We start from the raw sequence: 14,501 nt of genomic DNA on the forward strand, positions 1-14,501 counted from the left end.
GGCGCCGTGGTTTAGGCACATCAATGTCAACATCAGGCCACCTGGAACGAAGAAGAACGAGTTCTGAAATTCGGGATAGAAAGCCCAAATAAGTTTTTTGTATAAATGGCTTTTGTGTCCAATAGTGATGATTTATTTGACTCCATTATCATGGCAGATGCCAGGTAAAATCAGCGCGTTATTTACACACACAAACTCCTGTCCGTCCATGGCGTTTTAACCCTTTCTCAGTGTTTCGGTGTGTTTAGTTCAGTGACCGTCACTGTACACGTTCTGTCTCTGGTTTTAGGTTTCACGATGAAGGCTATCAGGAAGGGTTTGAGGAGGGAATTCGACAGGGAACCATAGAGGGTCGAAATCACGGGCGGCTACACGGAGCCAAACTCGGTGCAGAGGTGAAGCAGACTGATGCACACAGTTCAGTTCATTCAGATTAAAGACAGGTAACATGTCTTTGCATGAGAACGACGCTAGAAATAAATGTCTTCTCAGCTTTCACATCTTTTCAGTTGGCTGGAGTTCATAATGATTCTGCTTGAGCAATGCGAGTAGCTTTCTGGAAAAGCAGTGTCAGGTTTTTCCTGTTGTATTATTACAATGATTTCTAAATTCTGGGGCCTCACGACTGAACACGCAGTTTAATCCTTTTAAAACATTTTAAGCAACATGTATTATTGATTATATTATTATTATACAATATTATATATTTTAGTCCTTTCTGTGTTTCCTCTATCGTTGTAAAGAATTCATGTTTCATTATTTATATATAATTATATATAATTATAATTTTTATTATTGTTATTGAATAATTGGAGAATTATGAAACATCTATATATAATTAAAAATGTGTGTGTACAGAACATATATTCAGTTTAATAAATTACTCTTATTAAGTGTAATGTTTTCTCTCTTTTTTTTAGCTATTAAAACCATGTTTATGTAAATGCATGAGACACCAGATCTTCTGTTGCTGTGTTTTTCAGGTTTCTTTTTATTATGGATTTGCCCAAGCATTTAAATATCTCCTTCAGAACAGTAGTGACGTTAAAGCAAGGTATGTTCTTTAACACACATCAAGCATTGTTTTTCATCAGGAGCCGGTAGTCAGATTATTTCTGTCACTGCTAACCTTCTGTCTTCTTCTAGAAAAAGGCTGAAAGCTATGGAATCTTTGATTGGATTGATCCAGAACTTCCCATACGAGGACCCTCAGTATGAGAAACTTCAAGAGGACATGGAAAGGGTGCGTGCCAAGTTTAGACAGGTAATGTCATCGAACATGCCCCATCATCTCTTTGTTAGAATGCAAGCTGACGGTTTCTAATGGGTTATTTTAATACTGTTAATTATCAAAATAATATCTGCCTTACATATTTCATTTCTACAGGTGTGCTCTTTACTGAACGTGGCAACAGACTTTAAAGAATATGTGAGTGGATCAACGGGAATGTCCTTCTAAGACGACAGGAGCCTTACAGCAGCCGTGGCGATGATCTGCAGACAGACAGTACTGATGAGGGGGTTTGTGGTGCTCACGTGCAATGTGTACACGAGTGGACTGTTATCACTCTCACTGGATTCTGAAACTGACTTCTAGAAAACAGAGTGGAAGCGTTTGAGTGCTATTCTTAGGCGTTTGAGAGTTTTAAAGTGAGATAAACGGGTGAAATAGCAGCAGTAATACAAGTTCATTTAATATACAAGACAAACCAAAGTCAGCATCTTCATGACAATATTCCATCTACTAAGATGATTTTTAACATTTGTTTTATGGACAAAGGCATTTTTATAGACAAAGCTGTTTAAAAAGAAGACGATAAACACCATCTTGTGGTGAAACTGGGAGAATGGTTCTTGCCGTTAGGTGTCACCGCCTGCTGGTAAACTGCAAGTACTGCAGGATTGTTACTCATGACATTAGGATCAATTAAAATCAGTAATGAAAAAGGTATAAGCGGCACAGACAGTTTTGCAAGAAATGTTTTACAATATTGACTCTTAGAATGCTTTACTGGTGAGTCTACGTCTACATTAAAAGACATTTCAGAATAAAGTAAATGATGAACATACATTATAATGATGTGGAGCGGTCTAAATTATGGTCCATATAATTTTTATTATTCATAGTAATTATAATAACAATGCCTTTTTCAAGTAATTTTTATTATTATTAATATGACTTATTTTTGTTGATGATTTTTCCTTTCTCTTTTATTAGTTCAAGATGTCACAAATCCTTTAGATATTTTAATAGAGATTTTAATATCTATTTTTAAAGATTACATAATCCAGAGCTGGTGGATTAGATTGATTTGACATTACACATCTGCCATTTGCAGAAATCCCGTTTCCCTTTAGTTAGTCTTAGTTAACCAGCTCTGAATCCTAAGAAATTCCTTTGCTGGGTTCCTCAGTGCTATTTCACGGGTGGTCAGCAGAGTCTGCTGACTGGTAGTTTTCCTCCCCTCTCCTGGGTCCAGAATGGGGACAGTTGCTGTGGGCTCAACAATGCTGTAGTGGGGCCCGTGCGAGAGGCCAGGGGGCTCTGGTTTTGTTCTGCTCCCCTCACACTTAAAATCTGAGGTGCAGATCAGAATTCAGGCAGACAGGTGTTGGCAGGATATTAGAGGGTGTTTCTAGAGATGGCAGCTGGTCTACGCTGTGGGCAGCAGCAGGTAAACTGTTGGCGGCACCTTCTGAGCCCTGACAGATAAAACCCTGCTCTTCCCTGAAGACCTCCAGTCAGCTGCTACATCAGTCATTTTGTGCTGGTGGAATCAGACAAGGTTTGGTTTAGGCATTAATTGGGAGCCAGAACTACATATATTATAGAGTAGTGAACATTGAATATCATTGCATTAGAAAATAACTAGAAATGAGTTAAAAATAAGACAAAACCAAGTGCCAAAGAATAAAAATAAGTCAAACTATGTGCCATTTGCAAACAAATTATGCTAGAGCTTTTCTCTGAAATGACTTTCAAGAAGCTGAAAAACAAGTGCCATTGAAGTGATTTTATAGGTTGGACAGTATGAAGTCAATATACATCAAGTTCACTCGGATAGTTCATCACACAAACTATGAATGTAATGATTCACAACCACAAAGTTTCACTATATATATATATATATATATATATATATATATATATAGTTTTATTATCTACACCTTATGCTGTTGTTGTTTAAAATAAACCCACCTTGGTTTGATATTTTGTAAACCTATACAATGATTTAATGATTCTAGTACATTTTTAAGTGTGGTTCAATTTTCCAAATACTTTAGCAGCCATTGTATATTATGTTCAAGAAATGGTATAATCCAAAAATTAAAAATCAGTCGTTTACTCATCCTTTGTCGCTCCAAACCTGTACAAAAGAAGATAATTTGGGGTTGAAACAACACTGGATCCCACTGACTTTCATTTCTCATTCAAATTTGATACTTTTATCTTCAGTCAGTCGCACGGGTTTAGACTGACATGAGGGCGAGTAAATGATAACAGAATGTTCATTTCCCATTAAAGTTTTCGTATTGTGATGTTGTAGAATTAGAGTCCATGAGTGGCAGTAGAGTCTTCTGTAGAGTGTTAATATTTGTATAATCCATAAATGATACATCATCTTTTTCACATATTGTGTTTGTGAGTGAGAGAGCAAGGGGATGGCTTATTCCAAATGCAGAACAGAAGAACATGAACTTAGGGGGTGTAAGACAGAGGGCTGAGTCTGTGAAAGAGAGTTAGAGGAGCAATGTTTCTTTGGTTTCCTTTCAGTTGTGGAACAGAGTGGATGGGGCCAGCGAAAGGGAGGGAGGCAGAGAAAATGAAGCAGGACGCTGGAAGGTTTCAGAAAATGTTCAGGAATTTCGGGAGCAGGTGGCGAGTGGTGACATGAAAGGAGGACGTGACAAATGCAACCGACGGGCACTTGAAAAAAAAAAGGCCTCAAGTTGAATGGTGGCATAGTATCTCCCTTTTTTGCCTTGGTGCCTCATACCCCCCACTCTTTCCCTCACACACACACAAGCTCCAATCTCAGCATTGAGCTGCTCGCTTCCTCGCATGGTTCATGATGTGGATGATAAATGCGCAATTCCTATTCACAGCACAGACAAGAAAGGTTCAGCCACTTCACTCAGATGAAGGTGGTGGTGGGGGGAGCATGTGGCCATGAGGGAAAATAGTTGAGTTTTGGCTAGTGGTCATACTATATACGTTAATATAACAATTCAATTCTGATGTAATGATCTCAACTGACAACATGAATCTTCATGGTCATGTTTATGTAACATCCAACAAAGTTGTAGTCTTAGAATTGGAATATGATCAGTTGTGTTTTGAAAATGAATGACGTTTTTTTTTTTTTTTTTTTAAAGGCTTCATTATATCTGTATATTTCACCCTGAAATATTTATTGGTAATAAAAATAAATAGAAAAATAATAATTTATGACACCTTATGTAAGTTTTGCAGCTTATCCTTGAAGCTCACAAGGACAAGAGGAGGGAACTCCATCTCCATCCCCCAATTACATTACATAATGTTAATAATACCAATCACCAATGACACTTGTATTCACTTGTGTTAGGGCTTAAATTGATAGTTCACCCAAAAATAAAAATTCACTTAATCAGCGTCATGTCAGTTCAAAAAAATGTCCTTTTTGGTCTTTTCTTATCTCTTTTTTTTCTCTTCTTTTGTGTTCTGCAGAAGAAATAAAGACTTGAGTGAAGTAAATGACAACATTTTTGTTTTTGAATGATCTATCCCTACACTTCACCTTCCAATGTTATCTTAGATAACTCAAACCATGACATTTATTGTAAAGAAAGACTGCACAAATTAAAATTTTATAGTTTATCAATTTAATGTGTTAGTTTTTTTTTTTTATTTTGTTTTGATGTTTGATAATGACATACTGTATTGTTATATTGTATGAGTGAATGAGTGTGTGTGTATTTATGGTATTCATAAAACAGTAGGCCAACATTTCCCGGATGACCTACTGTTTCTGGCAAGATTCTAAAGAGTGCACCCAATGGACATTTACTATCCCATCAGGCCAAGTAAGATGATTTGTGAATGGCAGTAAGGTGATGCAACTGACCCTGGTATGTCACATTACAATAACAATATGATAAATGTTGTGGTTTACATTCATACTACACACACATTTATACTATACAGAACCAGGTTCTTAACTCTGGTCCTCGAGATCCATTTTCCTGCAGATTTTTGCTTCAACCTTGACCATTCACACCTGAACAAGCTACTTGTATGGTGCGTTCCAAACTGGGATATATCGCCCTCCGAAGGGCACTTCGGAGTGAAAACAATCATGGCCGCCATATTGGAGGGTCGTTCCAAACCGAAGTGCTCAAAGCTGGCCACTTCAAAGGGCCCTTCAGAATGAAGGATTTCGAAGGATACAACTGATGGACACTTCGGGCTCCCATGATCCTTTGCACAGATTCGTTGCATGATGACGGCACCTCCATGTGGGCACGTGATGATGACGCAGAAGGGCACTTCAAGACCTACATTACCTGATGTGCACTTTTCACATGTGAACAGAGTTCAGTTTTTGTATGTCAGATCTTGGAAAGGCAAACCTTCGAAAGGTAGCACTTTAGCCTTTGGAACAGTGTGTATGAGGGGAGCAATGTTGCTCCTTCCTCTGAAACCGCAGACACAGAGATGCCAAAAGCCAAAGACACAGTATTATCTCAAACCTCAGTCAGTAGCGAAGGTGCGTGAAATAGTCTGAGTTCTTTCTTTCTTCCAGTCTCCTGACTGATGCCTGCTGGCCTGTCTGCAGTGTGTTTCAAAACAGAACATCAAAGACTGTCTGTTGGGGATATCAGATAATACTTTGACAATAAAAGAAGGGTATCACCTGCTTGATACATGAGAGAACAGCGTTTATTTACTCAACAGACCAATTCTTTCTCCCCTCAACAAGGTTCAACATTCACTTCCTCTAAATGCTGTTATTTTCAGAATCTGTTTTAGCTGTATACATAAGACATATCTTCAGTTTCCTGCTTAATTAATATTTAGTGAATCTAAAAGTTTTGAAGGAAAATCAAGAACAACCTGTTTTCAGCTGCTCTTTTTTTTTTTTTTTTTTTTAGGCATGGGACACAAAGACGCCCCTTTCTAAGCAATCGCTGATATAGGCTACATGTCATATTTCAAGCCTTAAATTTTATAGTTTTACATGTGCCATGGGTGAATTCAGTTAAAATTGGCAACTTTAATATTCAGTATTTCTTGTGTACGTTTCTTTCTCCACATTTTTCATTCAGACTATTATTAGTTCATTAGTCTAATAAAATAACAACATGACTCAAAAGGATAGACAGTGAAAGTATGTAATTGTATTAACACAAAAATATATCAAAATATATTCTTTTACGGGTTTGAAATATGTAAATGACAGAATTTCATTTCTTTTTTTTTTTTTTTTTTTTTTTATCCAAAGCTGTGTGAGCACAATAAAAAATACAAATCACGCAAGACGAGTGGTTTTTGAAGCTCAAGTTTTATTCTAGTTAACCTCATGTCTAAGATGGGTCAGCAAGATTGTGCATTTCAGACCAGTGACCGGTTTGTGAACAATAAAAAACAAAAATCAAACCATGACATTGTATTTCAGGATCGACACATTTTGATCCTTGGGAATGAATACCATATTTAACTAAAAGACACTACAGGTTTGTTTACAACAGAATTGAGACATAAGGCTGGGAGGACGCAGTCAATCACTTCTCAATTCCCCCTAAACACATTCAAGAGAAAAGCTCAGGACCTCCGTAGTCTCTTTTCCTCGATTGCATGACAGTCTCTTGGTGTATGTTTGTGAATCGCACCGGGATACATCCTAGTTTTCATCATTCAGTTGAATTTTCATTTCCACCTTGAGGTAAAATAGATTCCTGATACTACAGAGGATAATATATCTGTGTCCCCTGGGTCCTGGATCACCTCTCCCATCATTCCTAGCTTATCGCCGCATCTCTTTCAGCAAATCATTTCTAGACTCAATGCAAACATATAGCAGCACCATGTCAAAGGCTAAAGGGAGTGAAACTAACCAACCAACAAACAACCAAGTAAAGAATCCCATGAGTACTGAATATGTGGAACTTTACAAGGATACAAATTGGATGGGTTTATGCAAAAAAAGATGAAGGGAAACATCACTGCTGATTGTAGCTGCGTCGCTTTTATTAAGACAACGACTTAACGTGAACATGCCAGGTCTCTTGTATTCAGAACAAGACTAAGCAGCCACTTATACATGAATATCTGCACTGTGTTAAATTACTACAAGACAAAACTATGGCTTTGAAAGCACACATGGCAGTTATAAACTCAACGGTGTCATTTTTCAAATAAAAGCTCCATAAACTCATCAAGATGGGCTAGAGAGGCTTAAGTGGATATACAGTCTCCTTTAATGAAACAAGCTAAAAAACTCAAAAGAGTTTATGGCACCAATTCCATTCAATGTGCTTTCTACTCGCTCGCATCAGGACCCAGTAGGATGATGATTAACATGTTCATTTGCATTTTACAACAGGACTAACAGGCACAGTATAAACCAAAAAAAAAAACAATAAAATAAAATAACATAACATAAAAATAGCACTAAGGAAAAATCCCAGACTAAATCAATGCTAAATCACGACTGTAGTTTGAGGTATTGTGGGTATAACAGGAACATTTGACTAATTTTCATCTGCTTTTTTGTTGTTGTTGTTTTTTTTTTTTTTTTTTTTTTTTTTTGTGTATGTGTGTGTTTTGTTTGTTTCTTTGTTTTGGGAATAGCATAGCGTAGAAATCACATTAACAAAAATTTATCACAAAAAAAAAAACCTACCAAAAGAACCAAAGTTGTCAATAATATCATCATTTTCTATGAGAAAATTAAAACCTATTACATGGCATTGTATTGACATTTCATATAAACAAAACCAAAAATAGCAGCAAAAACAAGACAAGAGAAAGAAGCATGTCTTTTTCTTTTTTGTTGTTTTCCATTTGAAAGTTTCATACTTGTTGGAAATCCCTCCATAGCAGCTAAAAATGAGGAGTGTCTTCTCCCAGGTTCTCCTCTTAAGTTATTCCTCACGGTACAAACGTCTCAGTTCTGCTTTAACTCTTTGATGTCCAGCCATCACCCTTTTTTGCCTCCCTCTACCATCTCTCCTCCTCATCTTCCTCCCCTTCCAGAGATCCACAAGACAACTGACATCTCTGGGTTTGTGCAAAATCTACTTGAAGCAACAACTTTTGTTTTAACAATAACTAGACCAGAGTACATCAACTCGGAAAAATACTTTAACTATGGTGTCATAAGTTAGCAACTAGCGGGTCATTATAGATACTTCAAACATAGGAACTCTTGGGTACGCGTACATACTGGCCTTAAGAGGGGAACTGAAAAAATAAATAGTTCTTAATCTTTGATTTAACATTGTAGTGTTTCTATAGCTCTACATGCGCCTTAAACATTGCCTAGCATCCATTCATTCTCGCAGGAGGATCACAGACTACACTGTAGGCTTCAGTTTAAACTTATAACAAGCAAATATCTTCTCAATGTCCCCCTCTTCTTCTTTCTCTAACAGACCACTAACACCATAGATAAAGAGACCTGCTCCATCAACCCTTCCTCCATTCCATGTTTTCCCCCATTGTTTTAACAACTGTGGATTTCTTTCTTTCTTTCTTTTTTTTTTCTTCTAAAAGTCAGCCTTAAACGACGAACTGAAAGTGCTTTTTTTTTCTTTTTTAAATGGAATGGTTTTAGATAATACATGAATCTAAACAAAAAGCAGACTGTGGACTGCACTGCAAGCTTAGCCGGGGAGCAGGTACAACATAAGCTTATTGTGTCATGGCAGTGATGACGATATACATAAATGGCAGTGAAGGCATTAACGGTTCGAAGAAATGTTTCCGTCTGGCCTCAAGTTAAAACCTTAGTCCCTGGCAATGCACAGCCTTCTAGATCATAATAAAAATACATGCGTAAAAAATATACTAAGGATACATAAACCATTTTGGAAGAGAAGAGAATCTTGTTAGGGAATCTGTCTAGCAATTATAATAAAGTGACTAAAGGCATGGCAAGCGGGGATATATTTACACGGCTAGACTGCAGAAAAAGCAGGGAGCACTCGTAGCAAGTGTAACAAGGTACTATTTATGAGAGAAATAATAACGTCTCTTCTCTTTCAAAAATAGTTTTTGACACACTTGAAATAAAAATTCCCAACGTTGTTTTTTTAGCGACAAGTCAGGGCAAGTCACAACTACTGTTGTCGTTTATACAATTTTAAAATCCTAGATAGCCTTTACCATTTTTGCTTGTTTTATTTTTGACTTAGGACATAGAGGGGGGCCAAAGGGCAGAATTGAGATTTCCATTCATTCAATGTCCTCCACTGGTGGTCCTGGCCAGCAATAGCCCAATCGTCAAAACCACAGGGGATGCCGCTCAGCAGTCAACAGTTAGGGTGTGCTGAGGGGCAAGTTGTCGAGGTATTGGTCGGATGGTGGGGTGCAGGTGGGAGCCCGTTTTCCATTTGTCCCATGAAGCCTTTGGCCAAAGCCCATACCCAAAAGAATCAAAGATGAAGAGATTCATCCCACACAAGATGAATAGCGATCCGTTCAGATATTAATGTCTCTGACGTCTGTGGGAGTGCAAGAGAGGTCCACGTCCTCCTCCACTCTTTTGGTCTCTGTGGAGATGTTGTGCTGCTGAGCTTGTCTGAGACTAGATTCCAGCAGGGACTCGATCTGTTCTTGACACGATCGCAGACAGTCCTATTTCAGAAGAGAAATAGGGAGATTAGCAACAATGACAGAGGAAAGTGATGTACTGGGTCTTTTGGAAAAATATGTACGGAAGGTGGAACACTTACAGGGTCGCTTCTGATGACTTGTGAGAGGAAGTTGGTGAGGTTCTGGGATGAGAGGCAACTGTCACTGCTTTTCAGGTACAACCCCTGCACTGCTGCGGCAACACTGCCGGCCGCGATCATGGATGGAGGGCTTGCGATGAAGTTAACATCTGAAAATAACAAATGGACCCTGGTTAGAACTCAGGATATTCTCAAAAAAGCCACCAAAAAGTAACTGGCCCACAGAATAAGAGTAATTATGAGGAATAAAATGGGCAATATTGGATAAGAATCTAGGGTTTGGATTGAGCTCATAATGAAGCATAGCATGACTAAACTATAATGAGACCAGTGTTGGTAGGGGACAGTCTGTGACATTTGGGGCCCGACACCATTCTGCGGCAGGGCTCAAAGCCTTTGGGGGGAGGCAGAGGACTTTGCTGTAGGTCCTGGGCCAGCTACCCCCTACTGCAGCCCTCTCATTTCCAAAACATCCCATAAATCATGCCTCTATGTACACGTTAATGCTAAAAATGCATAGAAATCGTAGGGGTTTCAAGATATTACCATCTCCCAATACAGAATACACAGGACCACAACTTCCTTAAAATGGCTCCAGGGCATTCGAACCCTGAACGGCCCTTCACATGGACAATAAGTGGAGCTAATAAATCAATGCGGCCTCTTTCCCTTATATTCTCACTTTGCGCTTTGCCCACACATGGTGAACAGAGAAATACAACTGCCTTTCTTAAAGGAAGTCATCTAGCATTGCTAGCTCAGAGACGAGAGGGCAATTGTAAAGACAAATTGAGCATAAAAGCACGGGAGCCTTCACCCCAGCCCATTCATTTCATTCACCAGCACCCACCCCCTTCCCAGTATCTGTCCAACTACACTCTCCCTGGCTGAGATCCCAGGCTACTTCCCAAAGAAATGCTGGTCATAAACATAAAAGGGGAGCGAGCTGCGGTGATACCCACCATGTAAATGGAGGGACAAAAAGAGTGGGGAATATACCAGAGTAGCTCCTTCCTGAAGCATTACTGGTTTATTCTAGCAGGTGATAAAATGACTGCTGTAGGTTGCACGACAATGATGTGTATGGGCAAAAAAAGTGATTTGCAGCCTAACATCTGAGCACATGCTCTATCTCATAGAAACCTGGACATCAAGACATCTAGACATGGGAAAATATCAGGTTACAAAGCCCTTTTCACAGAAAAATGTCAGAAAACAGCTTCCTCTTTTTGGTTCACATGCACTGCGTGCATAGCAGTGGTGTTGTGAAGCAGGCAGGGCTTCTCAGGAGCCATGGTGCAGTAACAGCAATCACCACAAAAGGAAACAGACTTCCTCTCTCTTGCAGAGGCTCACACTGGTTTACAATAACTGCGAATGAGGAATTAGGACAAGCGAGATGGCTCTTTCCATTGCAATAAAGAGTCTGCCTGATAGCAAAGTACTGAGTGAGGTAAGGGGAGGGTCGTTCAATGCGTGTTCATAATAAAGTGCTCGAAACTTTTGCTTGGCTGGCTATTATTTTAATAAGGCAAATTCTCTTCTGTATATTGCATGAACAAAAATGCACAAACAGTAAAACATACCTGTTGCACAGAGGGCCACAAACGTCTGGGCATGCTTGCGCAGTATCTGCTTGGAGTTCTGATGTATAGGCAGTTTAGCGAGGAAGTGTTCAATGAAATCATGTGGCGTGACTGAGGCAAGATCCCACTTCAGTTTATTTAGTGCCAGCAGTTCCATTTGCTGCGACAGAGACATAAAAAGGTCCAAGTTTACATAAAGGGGCATTTCCCATATCCGATTTGACACTCTTTGACCGCTAGATGGAGATGTCGATTACTTGCACAGTCAAGCAAGGCCTACGTTCAATTAACGGACACATAAAAAGTATTAAAACATTTGTAACATGCGCGTTTATGTTTATGTCTGGGGGGTGGCTTTACACTTGCAGACCAATCCAATTATCTGGTTAAGACTTTTAATCCAAGACTTTCATGTACACATCTTTGAGCATGATTTCAATTCTTGCACTTGCATTTTAACTGACTTATGCGAAGTAATATAAGAAAACAATATCAAGCTGTATAATTGTGCAGTGTTGAATAATTACCAATAATTCGCTGGGACGGACGGAGTTGTCCGTGTATATGCACAACTTCTCTGCTGTTAGTGGCACAGTCTCTTTCATCTTAGAGGCCAAAAACATACAAGTTGCTCCTAACAGCTGTAACCTGGTCTTTTTGGTGGGCTCCACAGATAAAAATCTGTCCAGGTAGTTCATAGCCAACGGAAAAACTTCCTCTTCGCATTTCTGTTCTTCACAGACTTTTAAAAAAAGAAAGTACACAAGATAAAATAAAGATCTTGTAGAATTGGCTGCCTTTTCACTAAATATGTGGTAAGAATTGAAAGAAACTAATATTTTGGTAAACAAGAATTAAATAAACAAAGTGAAATTATTATTATTATTGCTATGCTTTGATCTTATGGAGTTAACCCACGTGTTTAGCATCTGCTGAGTCGTGCACTTGCACTGGAAAGGGTTAAATTAGAAAAGAGACTTGTGCGAAAGCTAAAAAGAGTGCTTAATCAGTTAGTTAACACAAATCTAGAGTACTCGACAAAGTATAAATTTTGCAATTTGCTGCTGATGCTAGCGGTCGTTGCTTTCCGAGGCAAAAAGGTGGCGTCCAAGCTAGGTTCAGGAAACAATTTTCTAGTTCGTCATCTTTTCAAAAAATATTAAAAAATATAGGAAAATTGTTTCGCTCGACTTAAAACACATGTAAATGTTGTGTAACGCATGCTTTATTGAATAAAAGCTTAATCTTTCGAATTCAGTGACAAAAACGATGTGAAATGAATTGAATTCTAAAGCCCCAACATACAAAGAGCAGAATGCGACATTTAGGAGAAGCGGGTGTTTCAAAAATTAATATAAATTATTCCAAAGCATTAAATCTAATGTTAAACATCTGTAAATCCAAATCATTCGATGGGAAATATAATCCGACCGTTTATAATATGATGGTGAATTTAGAAATATAAAAAATATTATATTTTTAGACCATCGTGCAGGAGATATGGCGAACAGAAACAAAACTTTTAAGATACAAATATTACGTTTTCTTGCAAAAATAACGTGTAATTTATCACTGCGATTTAAAGAACAACTGGTAAGCGACTTTACGCAAGTGATGTCAATAATGTTTCCATTTTAGAATTTAGAGATATAAAAAACTTAAGCAAACGACAACAAAGATGGCGTATAATAGGCTACTGGCACGAGTGAGAATGCATACGTGTACATTGGTATTAAATTGAAATAAAATCTAAATTCATTTATATTTTCTTTAGATTAATAAGAAAACAAACATATGAATGGGGGGAAATAATCGATTTAAATAAAAATGCGATAGCGGAAACTACAGAAAACCTACCAGGTCTAGGATTACTGTTACTTTCGTAATAAAACCTAATTTTTTTAACGCAAAAAAAATCACCAATAATAATCAGGTAGCATATTTCCGTGTGGATAACAATGCTGGATAACTCAAGTTACAGCTATACGTATTTAGCTACATTTATTAAACAGTTCTTGGGGTCCAAAGAGCAAGGGCAGAATCATCATGAGGCAAACTTGTGTCGCTAATAGGCTACAAAAAGACAACTATTATCCAAAACAAACCTCGAGCATCCATGTGGCGACGATTTTCCTCATTTTAGGTGCAATTTCTTTCTGAACACACTTGAAATAATTTGGTGATGGGAGATAGTTTTCCTCTGCTTTGAGCATTGTCTGTAAAACTCGGTCATTCAACAGGTTGCTATCTTGGTAAGCTCTTCTTATGGTATCCACTTCACAGCAAAACAACTGGTGTTCCATGTCTTCAGTGGTGCCCGAGGTTTAGCGGTGACAAAAAAGAAAATTGGATCTCGTGTCGGACACTGGTCCCGTGGATGCTTTGCTGCCTCTGCTGAACCCTCTAAACTCTCGCTGCAGCTCCGCTTGACAAAACTCCCCTATGACGTGACTGTTGTTAAGGGAAGATCAAAGCAGCAGCGAGCCTGTGAGAGAGCGCGAGGCTGTCTGATCAGGGCGGAGGATCAGTCTTAAAGAACTATCTTCTCTCGAGTTTGGGCTCCTTCCTTTAGCAGTATGGAAATAGGAGGTCCTATGCCGGCTGACGAGTGACCAAGGAGAATCGGTGGGGGGTAGGCTGGGGGTGAAGGGGGCAGGCTGCTAGTGTTGTGGGTGGAAAGACGGGGTAAAGGTTCTGAAGATGTGTGTATCGGTAAAGTATTGGTAGGGGGCGGTATAATAGCCCCATATCAAGGTGCCCGCTGTCGCATCGAGAAACTCAGCTGCCTTATAGCAGTGTAACTAGAGTGCTTAGAACTCAAAGTTTTGTTCATGTCAAATTCAAAGTCTACGTTAACAGTCGTTTTCTGCTGAGACTCCTTTTTAGATTGTTTAAACTCTTTGTGACTGTTCAGTGGCACTTTGATTTTTTTTTTTTATGTTAGAGTCATTTATGCATACACTTGATTGTCGTTTC

General features: G+C 38.6%; 2 protein-coding genes across 3 annotated transcripts; one reads left to right on the forward strand and one right to left on the reverse strand.

The window, feature by feature from the left end:
• The first annotated feature begins 3 nt into the window (after positions 1 to 3).
• lto1 (LTO1 maturation factor of ABCE1) lies at positions 4 to 4,728 on the forward strand. Of its 2 annotated transcripts, none has more exons than XM_042761027.1 (5): positions 4 to 164; positions 290 to 395; positions 984 to 1,054; positions 1,147 to 1,243; positions 1,388 to 4,728. In XM_042761027.1, the coding sequence occupies exons 1-5, from the start codon at positions 106 to 108 to the stop codon at positions 1,457 to 1,459; spliced, it is 405 nt and encodes a 134-aa protein (XP_042616961.1). In that variant the 5' UTR covers positions 4 to 105; the 3' UTR covers positions 1,460 to 4,728. The 2 variants fall into 2 exon arrangements, with proteins under 2 accessions (XP_042616961.1, XP_042616960.1); XM_042761026.1 differs by having other exon boundaries at positions 1,147 to 1,264; positions 1,388 to 4,718.
• Positions 4,729 to 6,526: 1,798 nt separating this feature from the next.
• On the reverse strand, positions 6,527 to 14,105 carry LOC122133950 (G1/S-specific cyclin-D1). The gene is made up of 5 exons (XM_042761028.1): positions 13,630 to 14,105; positions 12,053 to 12,267; positions 11,526 to 11,685; positions 9,940 to 10,088; positions 6,527 to 9,841 (listed from the first exon to the last, which is right to left on the reverse strand). The coding sequence occupies exons 1-5, from the start codon at positions 13,826 to 13,828 to the stop codon at positions 9,686 to 9,688; spliced, it is 879 nt and encodes a 292-aa protein (XP_042616962.1). The 5' UTR covers positions 13,829 to 14,105; the 3' UTR covers positions 6,527 to 9,685.
• Between the last annotated feature and the right edge of the window lie 396 nt (positions 14,106 to 14,501).

Source organism: Cyprinus carpio, chromosome A7, assembly GCF_018340385.1.
Source record: "Cyprinus carpio isolate SPL01 chromosome A7, ASM1834038v1, whole genome shotgun sequence".
In the NCBI taxonomy this organism is placed as follows: domain Eukaryota; kingdom Metazoa; phylum Chordata; class Actinopteri; order Cypriniformes; family Cyprinidae; genus Cyprinus; species Cyprinus carpio.

What these genes read in the sequence shown, in the direction of transcription:
- lto1 (XM_042761026.1), top strand. Translation starts at nt 106, where the DNA reads ATGGCTTTTGTGTCCAATAGTGATGATTTATTTGACTCCATTATCATG. An exon ending in AGTAGTGACGTTAAAGCAAG is followed by an intron (nt 1,055 to 1,146) that starts GTATGTTCTTTA and finishes GTCTTCTTCTAG; the next exon opens with AAAAAGGCTGAAAGCTATGG. An exon ending in TGCGTGCCAAGTTTAGACAG is followed by an intron (nt 1,265 to 1,387) that starts GTAATGTCATCG and finishes TCATTTCTACAG; the next exon opens with GTGTGCTCTTTACTGAACGT.
- LOC122133950 (XM_042761028.1), bottom strand. Translation starts at nt 13,828, where the DNA reads ATGGAACACCAGTTGTTTTGCTGTGAAGTGGATACCATAAGAAGAGCT. An exon ending in TGTGGCCCTCTGTGCAACAG is followed by an intron (nt 10,089 to 11,525) that starts GTATGTTTTACT and finishes TGTTATTTTCAG; the next exon opens with ATGTTAACTTCATCGCAAGC. An exon ending in AAGTCATCAGAAGCGACCCT is followed by an intron (nt 9,842 to 9,939) that starts GTAAGTGTTCCA and finishes CTTCTGAAATAG; the next exon opens with GACTGTCTGCGATCGTGTCA.